General features: G+C 45.0%; 1 protein-coding gene and 1 long non-coding RNA gene across 4 annotated transcripts in view; one reads left to right on the top strand and one right to left on the bottom strand.

The window, feature by feature from the left end:
• specc1 (sperm antigen with calponin homology and coiled-coil domains 1) overlaps window positions 1–27178 on the top strand; it is a 49208-nt gene that overhangs the window by 15369 nt on the left and 6661 nt on the right. For 2 of the 3 annotated variants that reach the window (XM_059973757.1, XM_059973756.1), the window contains exons 5-7: window positions 1926–2070; window positions 2722–2795; window positions 12292–12467. In XM_059973757.1, coding sequence (XP_059829740.1) covers window positions 1926–2070; window positions 2722–2795; window positions 12292–12467 — 395 coding nt within the window. The remainder of the gene's footprint in view (window positions 1–1925; window positions 2071–2721; window positions 2796–12291; window positions 12468–27178) is intronic. The other variant, XM_059973758.1, reaches the window with a different exon arrangement.
• LOC132396197 (uncharacterized) lies at window positions 1146–26383 on the bottom strand. The gene is made up of 3 exons (XR_009512891.1): window positions 25737–26383; window positions 22198–22305; window positions 1146–1359 (listed from the first exon to the last, which is right to left on the bottom strand). It is a non-coding gene; the product is annotated as an uncharacterized LOC132396197 (long non-coding RNA).

Below are 27178 nucleotides of genomic sequence, written 5' to 3' on the forward strand. Positions count from 1 at the left end.
TGGCTGCATTTTCAATCACCCGTTGTAATTTGCAGACCACATCCTTACTACTGTTTGGGGGTCTGTACACAACTCCCATCAGGGTCTTTTTACCCCTGCAGTTCCTTAGCTCTATCCACAGTGATTCAACACCTTCCCACCCTATGTCACCGCTTTCAAATGACTTGATTTCATTTTTTACCAACAAAACAGGCTACACCACCTCCACCCCACCCTCCGTCTTCCTGCCTGTCCTTTCAATACAATGTGTATCCTTGGACATTAATTTCCCAGCTGTAATCCTCTTTCAGCCATGATCTGGTGATGCCTACGACATCATACCTGCCAGTCTGCAACTGTGCTGCAAGTTCATCTACCTTATTCTGTACACTGCGTGCATTCGGATACAACACCTTCAGGCCTATGTCCTTCCTTTACAATTTTGCCACACTATGTTCAACCTTTTGATCTCTAACTTGTCTGAGGTCTTACCACCATCTGCCTTCACAACATCTCCACTAACTGTTCTGGCATTCTGGTACCCTTCCCCATGCAACTCTAGTTTAAACCCCACCATGCAGCATTAACAAACTTTCCCACTGGGCTATTAGTCCTCCTCCAGTTCGGGTGTAAATAGTCACTTCTGTACAGGTCCCACCTTCCCTGAAAGAGAGCCCAATGATCCAAAAATCTTTTGCTCTTCCTCCCACACCAATTCCTTAGCCACATATTAAACGGTATAATCTTCCTAGTTCTTACCTCACTAGCTTGTGGCATGGGTACCAATCCCGAGATCATAACCCTGGAGGTCCTGCCCTTTAACTTAGCACCTAACTCCCTGAACTCACTATGCAGAACCTTGTCACTCATCCTACCCATGTCATTGGTACCTACATGGACCATGACCTCTGTTTGTTCATCCTCCCACTTAAGAATGCTGAGGACTTGTGAAACCCCCTGTTTTTCTTGTCTGTGTAAGTCTGGGGAAGACACTCTCTGGTCCCATCAAACTCATGAGATTGAGACGGCTGTCCCACCCCAAACCACAGTTTGTGTGGGTGCTCTGTAATTTGCTACCCTGTTACAAATTAGTGCCACGAAATAATGGACAGTACACTGCATAAAACTAATAGAATTATATTTATGAATCTTAACTTAAGGGTTAGTAAAGAAAAACCAAAAGAAAAGGGCCCATTTTAATTAAACAGTCAAATGTGCACAAGTTGGAGCTCATCTTGAACTCCTCTGTCACTCACGAGCTGGGCCCTCAGTCAATGTGAAAGCACACTCCACCTTCTGGACGATCCATCTCGACAAACGGGTCTCCCACTGGGTTGTACCCTACGACTGGTTCTCCCCAGCGCCTTCTCTCTTCATCTCCTGCCAAACAAAAGACCCAAGCTCAACATTAGTGTCCCTCACCAGAGAAACCTCCCTTCAGCCTTACCATCCTAACTGGATGGCATACATTTCTCCTCATCTCTTATCTTCAACAATAACTCAAACAAGTTGAAAACAAAACAGGCTGCTCTTTCAGAACTGCTGAATGAAATACATACAGCATGACAGTAGAAATATGAACCAGGGCATTACACTTGATTTGAGATATCCTGGACCCTGGTACCCAGGACACACCATAACATCCAGGAATCTCATTCTCATCCACAGACCCATCTGTCTGTTGCCCTAACTATAAATCCCCTATCACCACAGCATGCCTCTTCTCTCTTCCCTTCTGAGTCACAGTGGCAGACTGATGTACTGACTAACCACAGGGTACAGTCCCTGATGTACCAACTCTCCCCAGGTATAGTCTCCGAAATACCACCTCCCACCGGGGTCTGGTCAAGCTGTGCAAGGCCTAGAACTGGCATTTTAAACAGTGTTTATCCACATCAGTTTAGAAATGCTAAAGTGCATGGATCTGAGGCGTGCTATGGTTACAGGTGGATTGTGGAGGACATGGTGGAAATGGAGGGAAGGAGCAGCAGGTGAAGGAGCTAGAGGAGACGGTCTTCGAGTTGAGGGACCAGTTGGAACAACATCAGGCTGTGCGCCTGCACAACGAGAGGACCATCGAGCAGCTGGAGTGTAAGTTCCAACACCAACAGGGGTCCACACTCTCCACCTGAAACCTCATCCAGCCAACATCACTGAAATCTCAACACCCATTGGGGCCCAAACCCTCCACCTCAAACCCTACCCAGCCATTATCAGTGGGATCCCAACACACAATGGGGTTTGCACCCCCCACCTCAAACTCCGCCCAGCCAACACAGTACCTGTTGGGAGAGAACTGGTGACTGTTTCAGGTGATTGTGTCACTGTCACCCGGTCCTCAACAGCAAAGAGCTGAGTGCGTCAGAGGCCTATATGAGAAACTCAAACCTTGGGCTCTCTCTCTCACTGCCTATACCTGTCCCCATCAACCCCCACCCCCTTCCCCAGCCTCCCTTTCCTCCTCCACTCCTCTCCCTCCGCTCCCCATGTCACCGATCGATGCTTCGTTGTGCCGTAATGGACAGGTCATAGAACATATACAGGCCTTTCGGACGTACTTGTCCATGCCACCAAAGCTCCTACTATTCTGCCAAGCTCCTCCTGACCTGTCCCTGTAGCTGCCCGAGTGTATCTGCCTCTGGCAGATCGTTCCGTTTTCTCACCACCATCTGTGTGAAGAAGCTGCCCTTTAATCTCTCCTCTCTCACACTGAATGTTGAATTTATGAATTTCCTTTCCTAGGTAAAGTGAAGTCTTTGGAAAACCAGAACCTGGAACTGGGGAAACAGCTGAAGATGTCCAACAGGAAAATGAAGGTGAGTGCTAGATCAGAGTTACTCAGTTTTCCAGCCTGTCACTGCAAAGGACCCAAAGATAATATAACAACAGCTTCACCCAGAGGGTGGAGAACCCTTGGAATCCATTGACGGCAGTGGGTATATTTAAAACAGCTGATAGGCTCTTGATTAGTCAGGGTGTCAAAGGTTACAGGGAGAAGGTCAGAAAACGGGGTTGAGAGAGATCATAAATCAGGCATGATGGAATGCTGCAGACTCAGGCCGAATGGCATAATTCTACTCCTATGTCTTATGGTCTGAGCTGCAGCTTCCATCCCATAAGCCATTCACTGGGTGGTAGTTGGAATGTGTGTTTGTCCTTAGGCTGCACTGACTGGGCAATGTCAGTATTAGGGGTGGTCAGGGGTGGAATGTAATGGACCCCCATCTACTCCATATAGGCTCTTTAGGATTTGAGTTAATTGTTAGATTGATCCTCAGAAGAGTTTCACAAAATCAGAATCTGGTTTATTATCATCGGCATGTGTCGTGAAACTTAACTTGGCAGCGTCAGTACAATGCAATACATGATAATATAGAAAGAAGAAAAAAATCATTTACAGTAAGTATATATGTATATTAAATAGTTAGATTAAGATAGTGCAAAACAGAAATAATATATATTTAAAAAGTGAGGTAGTGTTCATGGGTTCAATGTCCATTTAGGAATCAGATGACAGAGGGAAAGAAGCTGATCCTGAATTGCTGAGTGTGTGCCTTCAGGCTTCTGTATCTCCTTCCCAACAGTAATGATAAGAAGACATGTCCTGGGAGATGGGGTTCTTCAATAATGGATGCTGATTTCTGAGGCACTACTTGAAAATGTCTTTGATACTATGGAGACTAGTACCCTAGATTGAGCTGACTAATTTTACACCTGTCTGCAGCTTCTTTCTGTCCTGTGCAGTAGCACCCTTCCTCACTCCATACCAGACAGTGATGCAGCCTGTCAGAATACTCTCCATGGTATATCTATAGAAGTCTTTGAGTGTTTTAGGTAACAAATCAAATCTCTTCAAGCTCTTAATGAAATAGAGTCACTGTCTTGCCTTCTCTGTAGCTGCATCAATATGTTGGGAATAGATTATATGCTCAGAGATCTTGACACCCAGGAACTTGAAATTGCTCACTCTCTCCACTTATGATCCCTTTCTGAAGATTGGTTCGTGTTCCCATGTTCTACCCTTCCTGAAGCCCATAATCAGCTCTTTGGTAGTACTGATGTAGAGTACAAGGTTATTGTTGTGACACCGCTCAACTAACTGGTATATCTTGCTCCTGTATGGCCTCTCATCTCCATCTGAGATTCTACCAACAATTATTGTATCATCAGCAAATTTATAAATGATATTTGAGCTGTGCCTAGCAACACAGTCATGGGTGTGGAGGGAGTAGAGCAGTGGGGTGTGCCAGTGTTGATCATCAGTGAGGAGGAGACATTATTATCAATCCATAAAGATTGTGATCTTCAGGTTAGGAAGTTGAGGATCCAATTGCAAAAGGAGGTACAGAGGCCCAGGTTCAGTTGCTTATTGATCAGGACTGTGGGACTGATGGCATTAAACGCTGAACTATAGTGAACAAACAGCATGCTGACATAGGTGTTTGTATTGTCCAGGTAATCTAAGAATGTGCGAAGAGCCATTGAGATTGCGTCTGCCGTAGACCTATTGTGGCAATAGGCAAATTGTAGTTGGTCCAGGTCCTTGCTGAGGCAGGAGTTGATTCTAGCTATGACCAATGGGCAATCAGCCTACTGTCTCTGTACTAACACCATCAAGAGCTGTCCGGGCAGAATCACTCCTCACACTCTCCCCACAAATTGGGCAACACTTTCAGGCATTTCCTTGCCCCTCGAATTTGGCAGAGGAGGTGTGATGGACACTCCATGCAGCGAGGCATGACAGTAGTGATGGAGTTGGCAAAGTTTCAGGAGCAAGATGCTGCTGCTAAAGATCAAGTGGAAATGCAGAAAGTGTAGGACACAGAATGAGGCAATTCAGCCCATCTTGTTCATGTCTGTCAACAAAGTTCTCCAGCCTTAGCCCAGGAATGCCCAGTTCTTCAGGTACAACTCCCAGGCACAGTTAAACATAAAGGATTTCAGTCATTGAGTTCCAGGACCTCCCCCACCCCCGACAGTCTTACACAGTTCAACCACTCTTCCCTCAACCTTCTCCACTCTAAAGTACCCAAATAATTCCTTCTGGCCACATTTTACCAATTCTGATAACATCTTTGCAGTCTCCTCTAGCATCCTGTTGTAGGCTGGGAAGGATTGGGATATCTGGGCTCTCTTCTACCATTCTCCCTGGCATTTCTCAGTGCTCTGGGATACAGCATATGTGGTCTGGAATATGAAAGGTGAATGTGTGTGGCCTGCACTAGAATAATGGGAGATGGAGAACTGTGCTGAAAATGTGTGTGACAGATCAAATTTAGAGGCTGTGGTTGCAATTTATAGAGTCACATAACACAGAGACCACTCTTCTACTTTTCTACCTGTTTATTCTTGCTCTAAAACCGATCTCCTCATGCTCCAAGCCAATGCCCTCTTCACACTTGCCCCAAATGAATGTCCTCTTCCGCAAACCGAACGTCTTCTTCCCTCTTCCCCAAACCAACGTCCTTTTCCCTCTTCCCCAAACCAACGTCTTCTTCCCTCTTCCCCAAACCAACGTCTTCTTCCCTCTTCCCCAAACCAACGTCTTCTTCCCTCTTCCTCAAACCAACGTCCTTTTCCCTGTTCCTCAAACCAATGTCTTCTTCCCTCTTCCTCAAACCATCGTCTTCTTCCCTCTTCCCCAAACCAACGTCTTCTTCCCTCTTCCCCAAACCAACGTCTTCTTCCCTCTTCCTCAAACCAACATCCTTTTCCCTGTTCCCCAAACCGACGTCTTCTTCCCTCTTCCTCAAACCGACGTCTTCTTCCCTGTTCCCCAAATCGACGTCTTCTTCCCTCTTCCCCAAACCCATGTCTTCTTCCCTCTTCCTCAAACCGACGTCTTCTTCCCTCTTCCTCAAACCGACGTCTTCTTCCCTCTTCCTCAAACCGACGTCTTCTTCCCTCTTCCTCAAACCGACGTCTTCTTCCCTCTTCCCCAAACTGACATCTTCTTCCCTCTTCCCCAAACCGATGTCCTTTTCCCTCTTCCCCAAACCAATGTCTTCTTCCCTCTTCCCCAAACCAACGTCTTCTTCCCTCTTCCCCAAACCAACGTCTTCTTCCCTCTTCCCCAAACCAACGTCTTCTTCCCTCTTCCCCAAACCAATGTCCTTTTCCCTGTTCCCCAAACCAACGTTTTCTTCCCTCTTCCCCAAACCAATGTCCTTTTCCCTGTTCCCCAAACCAACGTCTTCTTCCCTCTTCCCCAAACCAACGTCTTCTTCCCTCTTCCCCAAACCAACGTCTTCTTCCCTCTTCCCCAAACCAACGTCTTCTTCCCTCTTCCTCAAACCAACATCCTTTTCCCTGTTCCCCAAACCAATGTCTTCTTCCCTCTTCCCTAAACCAACGTCTTCTTCCCTCTTCCCCAAACCAACGTCTTCATCCCTCTTCCCCAAACCAACGTCTTCATCCCTCTTCCCCAAACCAACGTCTTCTTCCCTTTTCCCCAAACCAATGTCCTTTTCCCTGTTCCCCAAACCAACGTCTTCTTCCCTCTTCCCCAAACCAACGTCTTCTTCCCTCTTCCCCAAACCAACGTCTTCTTCCCTCTTCCCCAAAACCAACGTCTTCTTCCCTCTTCCCCAAAACCAACGTCTTCTTCCCTCTTCCCCAAAACCAACGTCTTCTTCCCTCTTCCCCAAACCAACGTCTTCTTCCCTCTTCCCCAAACCAACATCCTTTTCCCTCTTCCCCAAACCAACATCCTTTTCCCTCTTCCCCAAACCAACGTCTTCTTCCCTCTTCCCCAAACCGACGTCCTTTTCCCTCTTCCCCAAACCGACGTCCTTTTCCCTCTTCCCCAAACCGACGTCTTCTTCCCTCTTCCCCAAACCGACGTCTTCTTCCCTCTTCCCCAAACCGACGTCTTCTTCCCTCTTCCCCAAACCGACGTCTTCTTCCCTCTTCCCCAAACCGACGTCTTCTTCCCTCTTCCCCAAACCGACGTCTTCTTCCCTCTTCCCCAAACCAACGTCTTCTTCCCTCTTCCCCAAACCAACGTCTTCTTCCCTCTTCCCCAAACCAACGTCTTCTTCCCTCTTCCCCAAACCAACGTCTTCTTCCCTCTTCCCCAAACCAACGTCTTCTTCCCTCTTCCCCAAACCAACGTCTTCTTCCCTCTTCCCCAAACCAACGTCTTCTTCCCTCTTCCCCAAACCAACGTCTTCTTCCCTCTTCCCCAAACCAACGTCTTCTTCCCTCTTCCCCAAACCAACGTCTTCTTCCCTCTTCCCCAAACCAACGTCTTCTTCCCTCTTCCCCAAACCAACGTCTTCTTCCCTCTTCCCCAAACCAACGTCTTCTTCCCTCTTCCCCAAACCAACGTCTTCTTCCCTCTTCCCCAAACCAACGTCTTCTTCCCTCTTCCCCAAACCAACGTCTTCTTCCCTCTTCCCCAAACCAACGTCTTCTTCCCTCTTCCCCAAACCAACGTCTTCTTCCCTCTTCCCCAAACCAACGTCTTCTTCCCTCTTCCCCAAACCAACGTCTTCTTCCCTCTTCCCCAAACCAACGTCTTCTTCCCTCTTCCCCAAACCAACGTCTTCTTCCCTCTTCCCCAAACCAACGTCTTCTTCCCTCTTCCCCAAACCAACGTCTTCTTCCCTCTTCCCCAAACCAACATCCTTTTCCCTCTTCCCCAAACCAACGTCTTCTTCCCTCTTCCCCAAACCAACGTCTTCTTCCCTCTTCCCCAAACCAACGTCTTCTTCCCTCTTCCCCAAACCAACGTCTTCTTCCCTCTTCCCCAAACCAACGTCTTCTTCCCTCTTCCCCAAACCAACGTCTTCTTCCCTCTTCCCCAAACCAACGTCCTGTTCCCTCTTCCCCAAACCAACGTCTTCTTCCCTCTTCCCCAAACCAACGTCCTTTTCCCTCTTCCCCAAACCAACGTCTTCTTCCCTCTTCCCCAAACCAACGTCTTCTTCCCTCTTCCCCAAACCAACGTCTTCTTCCCTCTTCCCCAAACCAATGTCTTCTTCCCTCTTCCCCAAACCAACGTCCTTTTCCCTCTTCCCCAAACCAACGTCTTCTTCCCTCTTCCCCAAACCAACGTCTTCTTCCCTCTTCCTCAAACCAACGTCCTTTTCCCTGTTCCCCAAACCAATGTCTTCTTCCCTCTTCCCCAAACCAACGTCTTCTTCCCTCTTCCCCAAACCAACGTCTTCTTTCCTCTTCCCCAAACCGTCTTCTTCCCTCTTCCCCAAACCAACGTCCTTTTCCCTCTTCCCCAAACCAACGTCCTTTTCCCTCTTCCCCAAACCAACGTCTTCTTCCCTCTTCCCCAAACCAACGTCTTCTTCCCTCTTCCCCAAACCAACGTCTTCTTCCCTCTTCCCCAAACCAATGTCTTCTTCCCTCTTCCCCAAACCAACGTCCTTTTCCCTCTTCCCCAAACCAATGTCTTCTTCCCTCTTTCCCAAACCAACGTCTTCTTCCCTCTTCCTCAAACCAACGTCCTTTTCCCTGTTCCCCAAACCAATGTCTTCTTCCCTCTTCCCCAAACCAACGTCTTCTTCCCTCTTCCCCAAACCAACGTCTTCTTCCCTCTTCCCCAAACCAACGTCTTCTTCCCTCTTCCCCAAACCAACGTCTTCTTCCCTTTTCCCCAAACCAACGTCCTTTTCCCTGTTCCCCAAACCAACGTCTTCTTCCCTCTTCCCCAAACCAACGTCCTTTTCCCTCTTCCCCAAACCAACGTCCTTTTCCCTCTTCCCCAAACCAACGTCTTCTTCCCTCTTCCCCAAACCAACGTCTTCTTCCCTCTTCCCCAAACCAACGTCTTCTTCCCTCTTCCCCAAACCAATGTCTTCTTCCCTCTTCCCCAAACCAACGTCCTTTTCCCTGTTCCCCAAACCAACATCTTCTTCCCTCTTTCCCAAACCAACGTCCTTTTCCCTCTTCCCCAAACCAACGTCCTTTTCCCTCTTCCCCAAACCAACGTCTTCTTCCCTCTTCCCCAAACCGACGTCTTCTTCCCTCTTCCCCAAACCCATGTCTTCTTCCCTCTTCCTCAAACCGACGTCTTCTTCCCTCTTCCTCAAACCAACGTCTTCTTCCCTCTTCCTCAAACCGACATCTTCTTCCCTCTTCCTCAAACCGACGTCTTCTTCCCTCTTCCCCAAACCAACACCTTCTTCCCTCTTCCCCAAACCGATGTCCTTTTCCCTCTTCCCCAAACCAACGTCTTCTTCCCTCTTCCCCAAACCAACGTCTTCTTCCCTCTTCCCCAAACCAACGTCTTCTTCCCTCTTCCTCAAACCAACGTCCTTTTCCCTGTTCCCCAAACCAATGTCTTCTTCCCTCTTCCCCAAACCAACGTCTTCTTCCCTCTTCCCCAAACCAACGTCTTCTTCCCTCTTCCCCAAACCAACGTCTTCTTCCCTCTTCCCCAAACCAATGTCCTTTTCCCTGTTCCCCAAACCAACGTCTTCTTCCCTCTTCCCCAAACCAACGTCTTCTTCCCTCTTCCCCAAACCAACGTCTTCTTCCCTCTTCCCCAAACCAACGTCTTCTTCCCTCTTCCCCAAACCAACGTCTTCTTCCCTCTTCCCCAAACCAACGTCTTCTTCCCTCTTCCCCAAACCAACGTCCTTTTCCCTCTTCCCCAAACCAACGTCCTTTTCCCTCTTCCCCAAACCAACGTCTTCTTCCCTCTTCCTCAAACCAATGTCCTTTTCCCTCTTCCCCAAACCGTCTTCTTCCCTCTTCCCCAAACCAACGTCTTCTTCCCTCTTCCCCAAACCAACGTCTTCTTCCCTCTTCCCCAAACCAACGTCTTCTTCCCTCTTCCCCAAACCAACGTCTTCTTCCCTCTTCCCCAAACCAACGTCCTTTTCCCTCTTCCCCAAACCAAAGTCTTCTTACCTCTTCCCCAAACCAACGTCTTCTTTCCTCTTCCCCAAACCAATGTCTTCTTCCCTTTTCCCCAAACCAACGTCTTCTTCCCTCTTCCCCAAACCAACGTCCTTTTCCCTCTTCCCCAAACCAACGTCCTTTTCCCTCTTCCCCAAACCAACGTCCTTTTCCCTCTTCCCCAAACCAACGTCCTTTTCCCTCTTCCCCAAACCAACGTCCTTTTCCCTCTTCCCCAACCAATGTCTTCTTCCCTCTTCCCCAAACCAACGTCCTTTTCCCTCTTCCCCAAACCAACGTCCTTTTCCCTCTTCCCCAAACCAACGTCCTTTTCCCTCTTCCCCAAACCAACGTCCTTTTCCCTCTTCCCCAAACCAACGTCCTTTTCCCTCTTCCCCAACCAATGTCTTCTTCCCTCTTCCCCAAACCAATGTCTTCTTCCCTCTTCCCTCAAACAAATGTCCTTTTCCCTTTTCCCTAAACCAATGTCCTTTTCCCACCTGCCCCAAATAAATGTGCTCTTCCCCCAAACCAATGTCCTCTTCCTTCTTACCTTTAGGCAATATCCTCTAGTTTTGGGCAAAAGGTTACTACTATTGACCCTCTCTTTGCCTGTCATAATTTTATACACCTCTATCAGTTTCTCCCTCAGCCTCCTCTGCCCCAGAGAAAACAGACCTGATGTCTCCAGTTACTGAAGCATTCCACTGCAGGTGAGGTTGTAGTGGGTCTGCACCCTGTTCCATGTGGTCTTCATCATCCTACTGAGCTACACAGTCCTCCTACTGCGGCTGTGACCAATAGCTAATAGAATAACAGAAAATTCCAGTGGTCATGGGCTGTGAATCACACAGCAAGTGTCCACCATCACCCACTGCCTCCTGTTGCCAAAGCAGTTTGCATCCCACTTGTCCCTGGCTAGGAGAGAGCTATAGAGTGTCGGTGAGAGAGAGAACATCCCAGAGGGAGTGTTGGTCAGGTAAGCAATGAGGGCCTGTGTCTAGAACAAGGAGTGTGGGTAGGCAGAAGGGACACAGAGTCAAGGGGGTCAGCAGAGAACCAAATGAAGAATGTGTCCTGTGGTGAGCGACCTACCTGAAAGGAAAGTGGAAGCACTTTGTGTAACAGCTTTGCCAAAGGGAAACATCCGTGGAATGTGGGAAAGGCTGGAGTACACAGCTAAATGGAGAGCATAGTGTGAATGGGTTGAATGGCCTCAAGTGAATTTAATGGTGATGTTGGGAAAACCTCTAAGAGGGAAGTTGCAATGAGAAGGTCTTCTGTAAGTCGAGGTCAACCATGGACATTGCATCCATGGCATACTCAAGCCAGGGCAATCAGTACAATATAGAGAGCAAGCTGTTGCTCAAGCAGCAGTCTCTCTCCCTCTCTACGAAGCTGATGAATCCAAAGGAACTCCAGCGGTATCACAGGAGTTGACAGTCAACATTAAACTCAATGTAGGACTGCCTTAGGGACTCCAGCTCTGGATTTTCCTTTGAGTTTACTTCTAAAGCCTCGTCCTTGAGTGGGTGTAGCTGCAAGGCAGTGGAAGTTTGAGATCAGAGTTTTCCTTCTCCCAAATGGATTGTCAACCGTAGCTGACAAACCCCATCTGCCTGAATCAACTGGTTTTAAAGTGCCTGTAATCCACCTTTGCCCCTTCTCCTGTCTGTAGAAATGGTTCCAAAGGGCTTAGTAGCTAAGCTACACATGAAGGCCAGGAGCTGGACTTGGTTGTTGGAGGCTATTTGTGCCGCATTGGGAGCATTTAATAGGTAGTGGGAGCTTGTCCCCATTACCACCTCCAGCTCTGACAACATTCAGGAAACTTAAGGAACTTGCAATGAGGAGGAAGTAACTGAACATTGGAAGAGAGGAGGAAGTGAAAGTGGGAGTGACAGGGTGAAGTTAAGAGGGTGGTTTGCAGTTCCTGAGCTGTAACTCTGCCCCACAGTATGGCTCAGTGCTCACCACAGGTAGGTGGTGTAATGAGAAAGGCAGATCATCATGGGGTGGGGGGGGGGGCTCTGTTCATCAGATCCCGGGGTGGGGGCCTTTATTCATCAAATCCCAACCCACAAACAGACACAAGACCATCAGTAACTTTGCTTCCCATCTCTTCTAACCCTGCCTTTCTCACTGAGTTGTTCTCTGTCTCTGTCCCTCCCTGAGTCTCTCTCTCTCCCTCTATCCCTCTCTTTCTCTCCTTCCCTCCCCCTCTCCAACCTCACCCCTCCCACTCTCCCCTCTTTCCTCCTATCCCCTCCCCCTCCTCTCCACTCTCCCCTCTCTCTCCTATCCCATCTCCATGGGTTATGATGAACCAAGAGGTTGTGTGTTCACACCTCCATCCCGTTTGATTTTGGGCCGTAAGGTGAGGGACAACAGCCCACTCCAGCGGGACAAAGGGTGTGTCGGCTGTCTCTGGGAATTATTGTTATTCGCTGGCAGGAGGAAGAGGAGGAGTGGCGATATTTCCAGGCTGACCTGCAGACAGCGGTAGTGGTGGCCAACGACATGAAGTGCGAAGCACAGGAGGAGATGCGGGAGCTGAGGAAAGAGCTCCAGGAAGAGAGGAGGAAAACCAAGCAGCTGCACAGGGAGCTGGCTGCCATTCGGGCTCTCAGGTGGGTAAGCAGCTTCTGTCTGATGGCCAAAGTGGTCACTTGCACAGTAGTCAGGCTCTGCTCTGCCAACTGCTGTCATCACCATAGGGATGTTCCTCACTGATTACGCCCTGGTTTGGATTTCCACAGCTCCTGATGGGTCTATCAGCAGAGGTTCAAAGCGACACACCAGCAAGGAGGAACTTGCATGTTTGAAAGGCTGGGGATTGGCCAAGGGGCGGTGGAGACAGGGCCATTATTACTGAGTCCCAATATGTCAGTGTACATATCCACCGTCCTGCCTGTCCAAAGCGTTTGCACTCTGATCACCTCTCCCCCTTACCCCTCCATCTCCATCCATAAACCCCCCTTATCATTACATGCCCTCATAAAATGGGGGTAGGGGAGTGGATGACCCATTCCACCGATCGTTTCAGACTCTTCTCCAACCTCAGCAGTACGTTCCTTCCTGATCTTATAATAAAGCTATGGATCCCTTCCCAATGGTACATGGGGACATAAACCAAAGTCCTGTTATCCTCCTCTCTCCCCACTCCCCCCCCCCATGTTTGAGACTATGATTTCTGGTTGAATATACCGCACCAAGAAGAAACAGCAATACTCCTCCCAGCCAGTGAAGCTCAGAACTTCATACCTTTCTATTTGTCACCTCCTGACATCCAGAACGTGACAGAGTACAGGCCCAGGATGCCAAATCTGTCTCCTTTCAAGAATCCAGCCATTCTGAGTCAATTTGAGATCCCCATTCTCACAACTACACCTTTTCTTTGATAAGCAACCCAGAAGGTATGCAATGTTCTAAATGTGGCCTCACTAAAGATGGAGATAGGATGTATCTGTTCTTGTTCTTACATACATTTGTCACAGAGTTGTACAAAGCAGACCCTTCAGCCCACCCTAATGCTAACCTTTTTGCTATCTACACTATCCAAGTTTTAGGTCTATATTCTTTTGTGTATTTCCTAATGGTGTCTGTGTTAATGTCTGTCAAACATGGGGATCATATCTGACTCCAGCACTTCCTCTCTCTCTGGACACTGAGTCCTGCCAAACCCACCATTCCCCAAAGAGTGAGCACCACATTTTCTATGTCCCATCTGCACGTCCATTCCCTCAACCCTTCCAACTGCCCCCTCCAAGCTACCTTTGCACTCCCAACACTCCCAGTTTTGATCATCACAACCTCACACAAGATCAATGTGTAAATCACTGATGTAGACAGAGACCAGCGCCAATCTGCCTCACAGGACTTGTCAAAGCTTCTCTCCTGTCAATTCTGACCTGCCCAATCTATCAGGTGTACCACCAATACCCACACTTGATTTTTCTATTAAAGACCTTCAGAAAGTCAAATGACACCATATTTACAACTTCAAGCTGCTCTATCAGCCATTGCTAATCACAAAGCCCGGACACGGTCTATACTCTTTACTGCCTTCACATCCACATAAACGTTACTGGTGATCTTCCCCATCACCACCTCGGCAGTTTCCCCGGTAATCTGCCCCACTGCCCCCTCGGGCAGAATGTCCCTAGTAATCTGCCCCACTAACCCCTCGGACAGTGTTTACCCGGTAATCTGCCCCACTGCCCCCTCGGGCAGAATGTCCCTAGTAATCTGCCCCACTAACCCCTCGGACAGTGTTTACCCGGTAATCTGCCCCACTGCCCCCTCGGTCAGAATGTCCTCAGTAATCTGCCCCACTAACCCCTCGGACAGTGTTTACCCGGTAATCTGCCCCACTGCCCCCTCGGTCAGAATGTCCTCAGTAATCTGCCTCACTAACCCCTCGGACAGTGTTTACCCGGTAATCTGCCCCACTAATCCCCTCGGACAGTGTTACCACTGTGGTCTGCCCCAGCATCCCTCTCAGGCGATATGTGCCTGGTGGTCTGCCCCACCGTCCCCTGGACAATGTTTTCCTGGTCACAGAGTCATAGAAAAGTACAGCTCTGGAAGAGGCCCTTTGGCCCATTTAGTTCATGACAGACCATTTAAACTGCCTACTGCATAAGACATAGAAGCAGAACTAGGCCACTCAGCCACAGAGTCTGCTCCAGAATTCCATCATGGCTGATTTATTATTGCTCTTAATCTTCTTTTTCCCTGTAACCTTTGACACCCTGAATGACCAAGAACCATTGTTTTAAGTATACTGAATGACTTGGTCTCCACAGCTGTTTACAACAATGAATTCCACAGATTCACCATGCTCTGGCTAATGAAATTCCTCTTCATGGCCATTCTAAATGGACATCTCTTCTAGTCCTAGACTCCCCCTCCGTAGGATACATCCTCTCCACATCGACCCTATCTCAACCTTTCAATATTCAATAGGTTTCAATGAGATTTCCCCACTGCCACCATTCTTCTGAACTCCAATGAGTAAAGGCCCAGAGCCAATCAAATGCTCTTCATATATTAACCCTTTCATTCCTGAAATAATTCTTGTGAACCACCACCGGACCCTCTCCAATGCCAGCACATCTTTTATAGACAATAGACAATAGGTGCAGAAGTAGACCATTCGGCCCCTCGAGCCTGCACCGCCATTTTGAGATCATGGCTGATCAATTACTATCTTTTTCTTAGATAAAGGGACCAGAACTGCTCACAAAAAGTGGGGTCTGCCTTATAATGTTTCTGCATCACATGCTTGCTCTTATATTCTAATCTTCTCAAAATGAATGCTAAGATTGCTTTTAAGACCATAATACCACAGGAGCAGAATTAGGCTATTTGATGAGGCTCCCCCTCTATTGGAAACATCCTCTTCACAGCCACTCTTTCAAAGCCTTTCAGCATTCGATAGGTTTCAATGAGATCAGCCCTCATTCCTTTGAATTCCAGTGAGTACTGGCCCGGAGCCATCAAATATTCCTCATATGACAAGCCTTTAAATCCCGGAATCAATTTCATGAACCTCCTTTGAACCCTCTCCAATATAAGCAAAGTTTGACTTCCTCACTACCCTATCAACCTGCAAATTAACCTTTAGAGAATTCTGTATGAGGACTCCCAGGTCCCTTTGTACCTTTGATTATTGAATTTTCTTCCCATTTAGAAGGTAGTCTATGCTTTTGTTCCTTTTATCAAAGTGCATGACCATGCACTTTCCTACATTATATTCCACCTCATTGCCTCATTGCCCATTTTTCCAATCTGCCCATCCTTCTGCAGCCTCACTGCTTCTTCACAGTACCTGCCCCTCCACCTGTCTTCATATCATTCACAAACTTGGCCACAAAGCCATCAATTGCATCATCCAAATCATTGATATATAACATAAAAAAAAGAGATCCCAACACCTGTGGAACATCACAAGCCAGCGACAGTCAACCAGAAAAGGCTGCCTTCATTCCTGTTGTTAACTTGTCAAGCAGCCTCGTGTGCAGCACCTTGCCAAAGACTTTCTGAAAATCCAAATAAACAACAACCACTGACTCTCCATTATCTATCCTGTCTGTTATTTCCTCAAAGAATTCCAACAGATTTGTCAGGCAAGATTTTCCCTTAAGGAAACCATGCTAACTTTGGTTTACTTTATCATGCCCCTCCAAGTACTCCAAAACCTCATCCTTAATAATATACTCAATCATCTTTCCAACCACTGAAGTTAGTGTAACGGGTCTGTAATTTCCTTTCTTCTGCCTTCCTCCCTTCTTGAAGAATGGTCTGACAGTTGCAATTTTCCAGTCCTCTGGAATCTTTTGAGAATTTATTGATTCTTGAAAGATCATTATTAATGCTTCCACAATCTCTTCAACTATTTCTTTCAGAACTCTGGGATATATCCATAAGACCATAAGACATAGGAGCAGAATTAGGCCATTTGGAGTCTGCCCTGTCATTTAATCATGACTGATCATTTTTTTCTCTTTCTCAACCCCATTTCCTGGCCTTCTCCCTGTAACCTTTGATGCCATGTCCAATCAAGAATCTATCTATCTCTGCCTAAAATACACCCAACGACCTGGCCTCCATAGCTGTGCATGGCAACAAGTTCCACAAATTCACCAGCCTCTGGCTAAAGAGATTTCTCTGCATCTCTGTCTTGAACGGACATACCTCTATCCTGAGGCTGTGCCCTCTTGTCCTAGATTCCCCCACCACAGGAAACATCCTTTCCACATCTACTCTGTCTAGGCCTTTCAACATTCAAAAGGTTTCAATAAGATCCCCCCTCATCCTTCTAAATTCCAGTAACTACTGACCCAGAGCCATCAAATGCTCCTTGTATGATAACCCTTTCATTCCTGGAATAATCCTTGTGAACCCCCTCTGGACCCTCTCCAATGCTTACACATCTCTTCTTAGATGAGGAGCTCAAAACTGTTCACAATACTCAAGGTGAGGCCTCACCAGTGCTTTATAAAGCCTCAGCATCACATCCTTGCTCCTGTATTGTAGACCTCTTGAAATGAATGCTAAAATTGCTTTCGCCTTCCTCACCACTGACTCAACCTGTAAGTTAACTTTTAGGGTGTTCTGCACAAGGACTCCCAAGTCCCTTTGCATCTCAGATTTTTGGATTTTCTCCCCATTTAGAAAATAGTCCACACATTTATTTCTACTACCAAAGTGCAAGATCATGCATTTTCCAACATTATATTTCATTTGCCACTCTTCTTGCCCATTCTCCTAATCTGTCAAAGTCCTTCTGCATCCTACCTGCTTCCTCAACACTACCTGCCCTTCCACCAATTTTTGTATCATCTGCAAACTTGGCAACAAAACCATCTATTTCATCATTTAAATCACTTATATACATTAAAAAGCAGTGGTCCCAACACTGACCCCTGTGGAATACCACTTGTCACAGGCAGCTTACCAGTAAAGGATCCTTTTATTCCCACTTGCTGCCTTCTTCCAATCAGCCAATGCTCTAACCATCTTAGTAATTTCCTGTAATACCATGTGCTCCTAACTTCATAAGCAGCCTCATGTGAGGCACTTTGTCAAAGGCCTTCTGAAAGTCCAAATATCCAACATTCACTGTGTCCCCTTTATCTATCCTCCTTGTGATCTCCTCAAAGAATTCCAAGAAGTTTGTCAGGCAGAATTTTCCCTTAAGGCAGTGGTTTCCAACCTTTTCTATGCCCCACACACCTAGAAATGTTTGATTAATGTTCGCACCCCCTACAAAAGTAATATCAGATTTGAAGATGAAGAAGTCTAATTTCTAATTTTTGAACCACAAATTGAACCACGTACAATACTGCGGGTGAACAAATTGAACTTAAAAATATAAGCTTTTAACTCAGTGCATAAAATGCAAATATAAATTGAGCAATTAGATTCTAATTTATTCAGAAAAAATTCTAAACAGTAAAATCAATCCCAATTATGAACATAAAATTCAATGACTTCTTTGCTCCTGCTTCTCATTCATGATTTCATCAAAACATGGAACTTTCTTGCTGACTGCGATCCGCAGGTCTGCCTGTGGATTCAGGCGATTCCTAGATTTTGTCTTGATTGACAAAAGAGAACTGAATCCAGATTCACACAAGTATGTTGTTGCAAATGGAATGAGGACATGGAGTGCTTTTCCACCAAGTCTTGGGAACATATCCAGTGTTGCACACCAAAACTCCTCCAAAGTCTTGCTTTCAAGTTGCATTTCAAGAGCTCGATTTGTCCGTAAATCAACAAGATCTTCCTTCAGCTCTTCATTATCTGGCATTTTCTCCAAATTGTAGGAATATGGATTCATGATCCATTCTTCTGCAATCTTCAGGTCTCCAGCTGCAAAATATCTGTCAAACGATTTTGACAGCATTTCCAAATGAGCCACAATTTCTTCACGCACAGTAGGAGTTATGGATCCAGCATCATCAACCATCTCTTCTAGTGAAGGAAAATTTGAGAGACTGCCTCTTTCCATCCTTCGATGCCAAAGACATAACTTTTCTTTGAAGGCATTCAACTTTTCACAAGCCTTCAATATGTTTATCCCTTTTCCTTGAAAAGAAACACTCAGGTCATTCATATGAGTGAACATGTCAGCTAAGTAAGCCAGCATTTGGGCAAATTCCTGTGATTCCATTGCCCCAACCAGATCACATTCACGCTCCTCCAGAAAAACTTTGATTTCTTCCCACAGTTCAAAGAAGCGGGTTAAAGCTTGTCCTCGTGACAACCAACGGACTTCTGTGTGGAAAAGCAAAACTGAATGCTCACTTCCCAGATCCTCACAAAATGATTTGAAGATGCGATGGTTCAAAGCACGCCCCTGATCCAGTTGATGATCTTCACACAAGTATCAAAGACTTTCTTCAAATTTGGAGGCAATGTTTTTGATGCCAAAGCATGCCGATGAAGAAAACAATGGGTAACTTGCAAGTCTGGAATCTCCTTTTTCATCAATGCAGAAAAGCCAGATTAATTTCCAAGCACTGCAGGTGCCCCATCAGTGCACACAGAACCAATTACTTTGATATCTAAATCATGTTTGGCAAAGAAGTCTTTCACCAGCTGCATCACATCCTTTGCAGTTGTGTTTGTTTTCAGATCTTTACAAAACAGGAAATCTTCCTTCACAGCACCATCATTGACATTCCTCACTAATGTGACGAGTTGACTACAACTGGAGGCATCAGTTGACTCATCCAATTGAATAGGGATTTTAAGAAGACTAGCTCTGACATCTAGATGACTTGGTCCAAAATATCTTCACTCAAATCACTGATTCGGTTGTGAATGACATTATTTGATAGGGATGCCTGTTTAAATTTTTTTCTTGCTTCTTTGCCCTGGATAACAACAGTGTTGCTGTTTCCAGTGGACATGGCTTGATGAGATCTTCAGCAATTGTATGGGGCTTCTTGGATTTGGCTACTTTATATGCCACTTCGTATGAAGCAAGAAGTAGTGGTTTTTCAACAGAAATGAAACCTAATTTTGGAAGAGTTCCTTGAGAATCAAAACGAGTTCTTTTGATTTTCAATGACCCAAAATCATGTCCTTCAATATCAGCTCTGCCATGCTTGTTCTTGAAGTGCTCTTGAAGCTTTGATGGCTTCAGATTTGAGTTGGAAAACACAACGCTACAAAGAATGCATTGGGGTTTTCCTGTTGTGCAAGTGAAACCAAAGCACATATAGTCATCATTCCATTTCCTTCTTTTTGACATGATGAAGGGTTATGGGTAAAGAGAAAAATATGAGTTAATATGAGAAAACTATCTGACTAAGTCAGGGATGACTGCTTTAGTCAACCAGACACATCTATAGCAAAGTATCGCGAGAAGTACACTTCCGAATATTATATTACAATATTATCTGCGGTTACGCCAAGATAAATTGTCAGGTGGAAATGCTATGGGGACGCGATGCAACTTATTAGGCTACTCTGTACTGAATTTACACACCAATTAATATGCAGCAGTCTCTCCAGACTCTGGATTGGGGATTGCCAAATGTTACGTGGATTTTCTGGTGTAGTCTGATCTGTCATGTGTTTTTGTGATATCATTCTGGAGGAACGTTGCCTCATTTTTTAACTGCATTGCATTTGTGGTTTTTAAATGACAATAACTTGAATCTGAATCTGAATATGAACTTCCATCACACGATTCAAAGTCCTCGGTACTAACCATGATACCTCCTCAACTAACACAATTCAAAATTATAAATGATTCAAGAAAAAAACCTTTTAAGAGAAAAAACCTTTGAAATTCAAAAACTTTCTTTGAGACAAATATGAATGAATGACTTCAGCTGCTTTTTATCAAAATGCGGCTTTTAAAAATTTTATAATTGAATAATTTACCTTCTGTCTGTGGGTTTGGTTTTAATATGAAGTCGTTACTCGACGGTTGATTCAGGATGTTTAAAGATTTTGGCATTATGAGATGATTTTTAACTCGGTGATGTAACCTTCTAGCTAACATTGATGAGACTCCTCAACTCTGAGGTGTAACTCCCAGGTAACACTGATGAGAATCCTCAACGTTGACTCGGGCAGCGGGAGACTGGAGTGTGCTTGGGACAAACGTTACTACCACTTCTCAAGGCACACTGGCAGCTGGCTGAGTGATGACTCGTGACTCATCACTCAAGCACAGAAGCCACTCTTTGTCGCACCCCCTGAAATTCCAAATCACACCCCCTGGGGGTGCAGGCACCCCAGGTTGGGAACCCCTGCCTTAAGGAAACCATGCTGACTTTGTCCTATCTTGTCCTGTGTCACCAAGTTCTCCATCACCTCGTCCTTAACAATAACATCTTCCAAACCACTGAGATCAGACTAATTGGTCTATAATTTTCTTCAAAGGTTTCAAAGGTACATTTAATGTCAGAGAAATGTATACAATATGCATCCTGAAATGCATTTTCTTTGCAACCGTCCACAAAAATAGGGGAGTGCCCCAAAAAATGAATGAACCCTAAAGTCCCCTCAGCCCTCCTCCCTCCCACATGTAAGCAGCAGCAAGCAACGATCCCCCTCCCCATCGGCAAAAAAAAGCATCGGCACCCGCCACCGAGCACTCAAACGTCAGCAAAGACACAGACTTGCAGTCCTCCAAAGACTACGCGTTCACCTGGTATTCGACACACCACAGGTTCTCTCTCTCCCTAATAAGGGAGAAAGAGATGTCTCCATTTCACAGCAAGACAGGAGACATAACCAACAATTCGCTAGCTTATGATGTTAAAAGTCTATTGCGTTGCTTTTTCTGAGCTCTGTGCTCAAAGATCTCATGTCTCTGTGCACACAGCCAAAGATCTTCCGGCTCCCATGACACACCGGTCTGTCGGGATATTGACATTCAATCTGCCTTTTCCCAGAGCCCTGAGACCCTAGGCCTCCAAAGGCGAGCCAATCTCTTAGGCCACACCCTTTTCTTTCTTTCTAAATCTTTTTATTATTATTAGTAGTATGGACAAAATACAAATGATATATTAATAAAGAAATTACAAACATACAAATTCCATTACAGATGAAAAAAAACATAAACAATAGTTGTTACAATATAAATGAGTTTACCAAGACATAAACTATACAATATATGTATGAACATGGTAAGTCTAAATATTTCATAATATATGATATAAAAAAAAACAGAAAAAAGAAAGAAAAAAAATATAATGCAAAATTAGCAAATCTACTAATCTAATAACTAATAACTAATAAAGAAGAAAAAAGAAGCAAAAAAAAGAAAAGAAAAAGAGAAAAAAAAGGGGGCTGTTTATAATATCTCACAAGAATAAATATTCATCAATGCCGTCACTTCCGGTCCTCTCAACATACATAAGCTAAAAGCTGGGAAATCAAATGAACTTGGAACAGGGTCATATTACATCATATGAAAATGTTGAATAAATGGTCTCCATAACTTTTCAAATTTAATAGGTCTCAAAAACACCACTTCTAATTTTTTCTAAATTTAAACATAACATAGTTTGAGAGAACCAATTAAATACAGTGGAAGGATTAATTTCCTTCCAATTCAACAATATAGATCTTCTAGCCATCAGAGTTAGAAATGCAATCATTCGACGGGAAGAAGAAGATAAATGCAGTGAGTCTAACATTGGTAAACCAAAAATTGCGGTAATAGGATGAGGTTGTAAATCGATATTCAAAACCGCAGAAATAATATCAAAAATATCTTTCCAATATTTTTCCAACAATGAACAAGACCAAAACATTTGGGTTAAAGACGCAATTTCAGATTGACATCAATCACAGATAGGACTAATATAAGAGTAAAAAAGGCCACACCCTTGGCATGGTGGATAACCGCTAGTCGTGAAACCCCGAGAGTGGGTCCCATTCCCGCAAAGAACCAGAGTCGGTGTGTAACTCCCGGTCAGGGTCTTCAAAAGAATCCTGAAAGGGAAAAATAGAGATATTAAAAATACAATTAGAACTGTTTCCAAAGATGCAAGCAAAGGAGTCGTCATTTAGCGCCATTTTGACTAAGCTCCGCCCTCCATAGAGGCCTTTCTGCTGCCTTCCTCCTTTTTTAAAGAGTGGAGTGACATTCAATTTTCCAGTCCTCTGGCACCGTGCCAGAGTCCGATGATTTTTGAAAGATCATTTTTAATGCCTTCACAATCTGTAATGCTACTTCGTTCAGAACCCTAGGGTGCAATTCATCTGGTCTGGGTGACTTATGTACTTTTAGGTCTTCCAGCTTTTTGAGCACCTTCTCCCTTGTGATAGTAACTGCACCCAACTTATCTTCCTTCACAATCTACAACATCTGATACACTGCTAGTGTATTCCACACTAATGCAAGATACTCAGTTAGTTCATCTGCCATCTCCTTGTCCCACATTATTATTTGTCCTGCCTCATTTTCTAGCGATCCTATATTCACTCTCAACTCTCTTACGAGGGATGATTGATAAGTTTGTGGCCTAAAGTAAAAGGAGTCAATTTTAGAAAACCTAGCACATTCATTTTTCGACATAGTCCTCCTACATTTACACACTTAGTCCAGCGGTCATGGAGCATACGGATCTTGGACCTCCAGAAAGTGTCACCAGCAGGGATGATTGATAAGTTCATGGCTTAAGGTAGAAGGAGATGAGTTATACAGCACTTGTTACATGCACATGCAGGATAGCTCTTTGAGTGATTATACAGAAAGTTTGAAGTTAATAACTCATCTCCTTCTACCTTAGGGCACGAACTTATCAATCACCCCAATGATAATTGGGACCTCTTCTGGGGCAGGTGGAACCTGTACAAAAGGGATGATTGCACTTGAATCCAAGGGGGACCAATATTCTTGCAGGCAGGTTTACTAGAGCTGTTGGGAGTGTTTTAAACTAATATGGCAGGGGGTGGGAACCAGCATGATAGAGCTGAGGATGGGCCAGCAGGTTTACAAGTAGGTGATGGGTGTAACATGAATGTAAGAAAGGACAAGCCAATGATTGGGTACAAATGCAGACAGGGTAAAGAGTTAATACTATCACAGGGACAAAATTCAGAAAGGAGAAGAATGCCGGACTGAAGGTGCTGTATTTAAATGTGCGTAACATTTTGAATAAGGTGGACGAACTCGTGGCACAATTAGAGATTGGTTGGTATGATGTTGTGGGCGTCACTGAGTCATGGCTGAAAGAAAGCCATAGTTGGGAGCTTAACATCAAAGGATATATTTTGTATCAAAAGGACAGGCAGGAAGGCATAGACGGTGGTGTGACTCTGTTAGTAAGAGATGGAATTACATCTTTAGAAAGAAGTGACATAGGGTCAGAGAATGTTGAGAACTGCAAAGGTAAAAAATATTATGGGAGTCATATATAGGCCTCCAAATAGTAGCCAAGATGTAGGGTTGAGATTGCAAAGGGAGCTGGAAAAGGCATGTAATAAAGGTAATGTTGCCATTGTAATGGGGGACTTCAATATGTAAGAGCTTTGGGAAAAACAGGTTGGTGGTAGATCGGAAGAGAGGAAATTTGTTGAATGTCTTTGCGATGGCTTTTTAGAGCAGCTTGTGCTTGAGCCTATTTGGGGAAAGGCTGTCTTAGACTGTGTGTTCTGTAATAACCCAGATCTTATTAGGGAGCTTAACATAAAAGAATCCTTAGGAGGCAGTGATCATAATATGATTGAATTCATATTGTAATTTGAGAAGGAGATGCATGTCACATATATCAGTATCGCAATGGATTAAAGGAAATTACAGAGGCGTGAGAGAGGAGCTTGCCCAGGTGGACTGGAGGAGGATACTGGTGGGGATGATGGCAGAGCAGAGGTGGCTGAAGTTTCTGGGAATAGTTCACAAGGCGCAGGATAGATATGTCCCACAGAGGAAGAACTTCTCAAATCACAGGGGTAGCTAACCATGCAACCATGGTTGACGAAGGAAGTTAAGGAATGCATAAAAGTCAAGGAAAGGGCATGTAAGGTAGCAAAAGTGAGTGGAAGGTTGGATGATTGGAAGCTTTTAAAATCCAGTGAAAGACAATTAAAAAAAGCTACAAGGGAAAAGATGAAATTTGAGGCCAAACTAGCCAATAATATAAAGCTGGAAAGTTTTTTTCAGTTATATTGAGAGCAAAAAGGAGGTGAGAGTTGATATTGAACCACTGGAAAATGATGCTGATGAGGTAGTGATGGGGACAAAGAACTTAGTAAGAACTTTGCATCAGTCTTCACAGTGGAAGACACTAGCAGTGTGCCAGAGGTTCGTGAGTGTCGGAGGAGGAGTGAGTGTCATTGCTATTATAAAGGAAAAAGCGCTAGGCAAACTGAAAGGTCTTAAAGTGGATAAGTCACCTGGACCAGATGGACGACATCCCAGAGCCCTGAGAGAGGTTGCTGAAGAGATAACATGTGCATTGGTCATGATCTTTCAAGAATCACTTGATTCTGGCATGGTCCCGGAGGACTGAAATATTGCAAATGTCAGTCCATTTTTTAAGAAGGGAGAAAGGAAATTATCGGCCAATTAGCCTAACCTCAGTGGTTGGGAAAGTGTTGGAGTCCATTATTAAGGATGAGGTTTTGAGCTACTTGAAACTAATGATAAAATAAGTCAAAGTCAGCATGGTTTCTGTCAAGGGAAATCTTGCCTGACAAATCTGTTAGGGATCTTCAAGGAAGTAACAATCAGGATGGACAAAGGAGAGGCAGAGGATGTCATTTACTTGGATTTTCAGAAGGCGTTTGGTAAGGTGCCACACATGAGGCTGCTTAACAAGATAAAATCCTGTGGTGTTACAGGAAAGATACTGGCATGGATAGCAGAATGGCTATTGCAGTGAGTGCAAATAAAGGGAGCTTTTTCTGGTTGGCTGCCAGTGCTAGTGGTGTTCCTCAGGGGTCAGTATTGGGATGGCTACTTTTCACATTGTTTGTTAATGATTTAGATAATGGAATTGATGGCTTTGTGGCAAAGTTTGCAGAAGATACAAAGACAGGCAAGGGGTAGGTAGTGCAAGGAGGAAGGTGTATGGGATTGAGTGGGATCTGGGATCAGCCATGATAAAACGATGGAGCAGACTCTCATTTACGGCCACAGAATCTCCTGCCTGTCCTGCTAACCTTTGAGTCTCATATCACCACTGCTTTGCCTGGGATTTTACCCTTTCCTGCTCAGTGTCAGAGCTGGCCACAGTGTCACTGGCCTGGCAGTGGCTGCTGTGACCTGATAGGTCATCCCCCTTTGTAGTATCCAATGGGGGAATATTGTTACGTATTCAGGCAACAATAAATATATGAGTTCGGCAAGGGTTTCTTATAACAAACAACACGTTTATTAAACACAGAAAACAAACCCCCCAAAAGTAAACAAACACTACCGTAACCGGAAACAGCTGCTGAGCGGCTGTTCAAACAGTTCGTAAAGTGATATTCCAAAACAGTTCTTTAAAGTGATATTCCAAAACAGTTCTTAAAGTGATATTGCCAAAAGTTCGATATGCTCACAGTCCATTTAAAAGGAGAGACTTTACAGGACGATTTAAGTTCTCTTTCACGTCGCTTGCTTCGATCCCCGACGTCGAACTTCCCCCGAAGAATTTACGAAACAGAACGGCTTAAAGGCACTGACCTTTCCTTCTCCACTACCTTCAATCCTTTCTAGGTAAACCTAGGGATTAACACCAAGATAGTCAACGAAATCCTTCCAAATAAGGATCAAACAAAGGTCGCCCCCGTTTCACCGTAGAAAGCGATTCTCCTCGATCTTTAACTTCCAACCTTGAATCTTCACTCTCCTTTAATTCTCAAACTAACAGAATCATAAAGAACCTGTTGGCATTAACCTTTTAAACTTTAGGCATTAAATAAAAACTTCATCCTTCAACTAAACTGCGTCATCACTTCAAACACGCAGTGGCACGAACTCAACTTGGCAAATCCAGCCACGAACTGCCCCTCCTCACAGGGTGGGGTCTACCTTTTATAACCTGTAAAAAAAACCCGTCACATGATCTCTACTGGCGGGAAAATGACGTCATTCCACCATCACCTCAAGTCCAGTACAGCTTCAACCCCAGTCACATGACAAGGGCACCACTGTCATGTGTCACGAGTATGTAACAATATATATAAATGTATACAGGGTTATATCCAAAACATTGTTTCAGAGGGTTAGGAAGGTAGGCAGAGGGTGTGGCATGTGTCTGCTGGTAAAGAATGACATCAAATCAGAAGAAGGGTGTGACGTAGTATTGGAAAATGTTTGATCCTTGAGTTGTGTTAAGAAACTGCAAGGGTAAAAGGACCCTTATGGCAGTTATATACAGACCTTCGAACAGTAGCTGGGATGTGAACAGGAAATAGAAAATGCATATCAAAAGGGCAATGTTATCATAGTCATGGGAGATTTCAACATGCAGATCCAAATGGCCTGATTCAGTTCCTAGGTCTTATGGTCTTATGTGTGTGTGGTCCCTGGTCTTTTCCCTGTAACTGTTGATGCCATGTCCAATCAAGAACATAGCAAGTTCTGCCTTAAATACACCCAACAACCAGGCATCCACAGCTGCCTGTGTTAATAAATTACACAAAATCACCACCCTCTGGCTAAAGAAGTTTCTCTGCATCTTTGTTTTAAATAGACACCCCTCTATCCTGAACTTGTGCCCTCTTGTCCTAGAATCCTCCACCATGGGAAACATCCTTTCCACATCTATTCTGTAAAGGCCTTTCAACATTCAAAAGGGTTCAATGAGATTCCCCCCTTATCGTTCTAAATACCATTGAGTACAGACCCAGAGCCATCAAACATTCCTTGTAT

Source organism: Hypanus sabinus, chromosome 6 (assembly GCF_030144855.1).
Source record: "Hypanus sabinus isolate sHypSab1 chromosome 6, sHypSab1.hap1, whole genome shotgun sequence".
Lineage (NCBI taxonomy): Eukaryota > Metazoa > Chordata > Chondrichthyes > Myliobatiformes > Dasyatidae > Hypanus > Hypanus sabinus.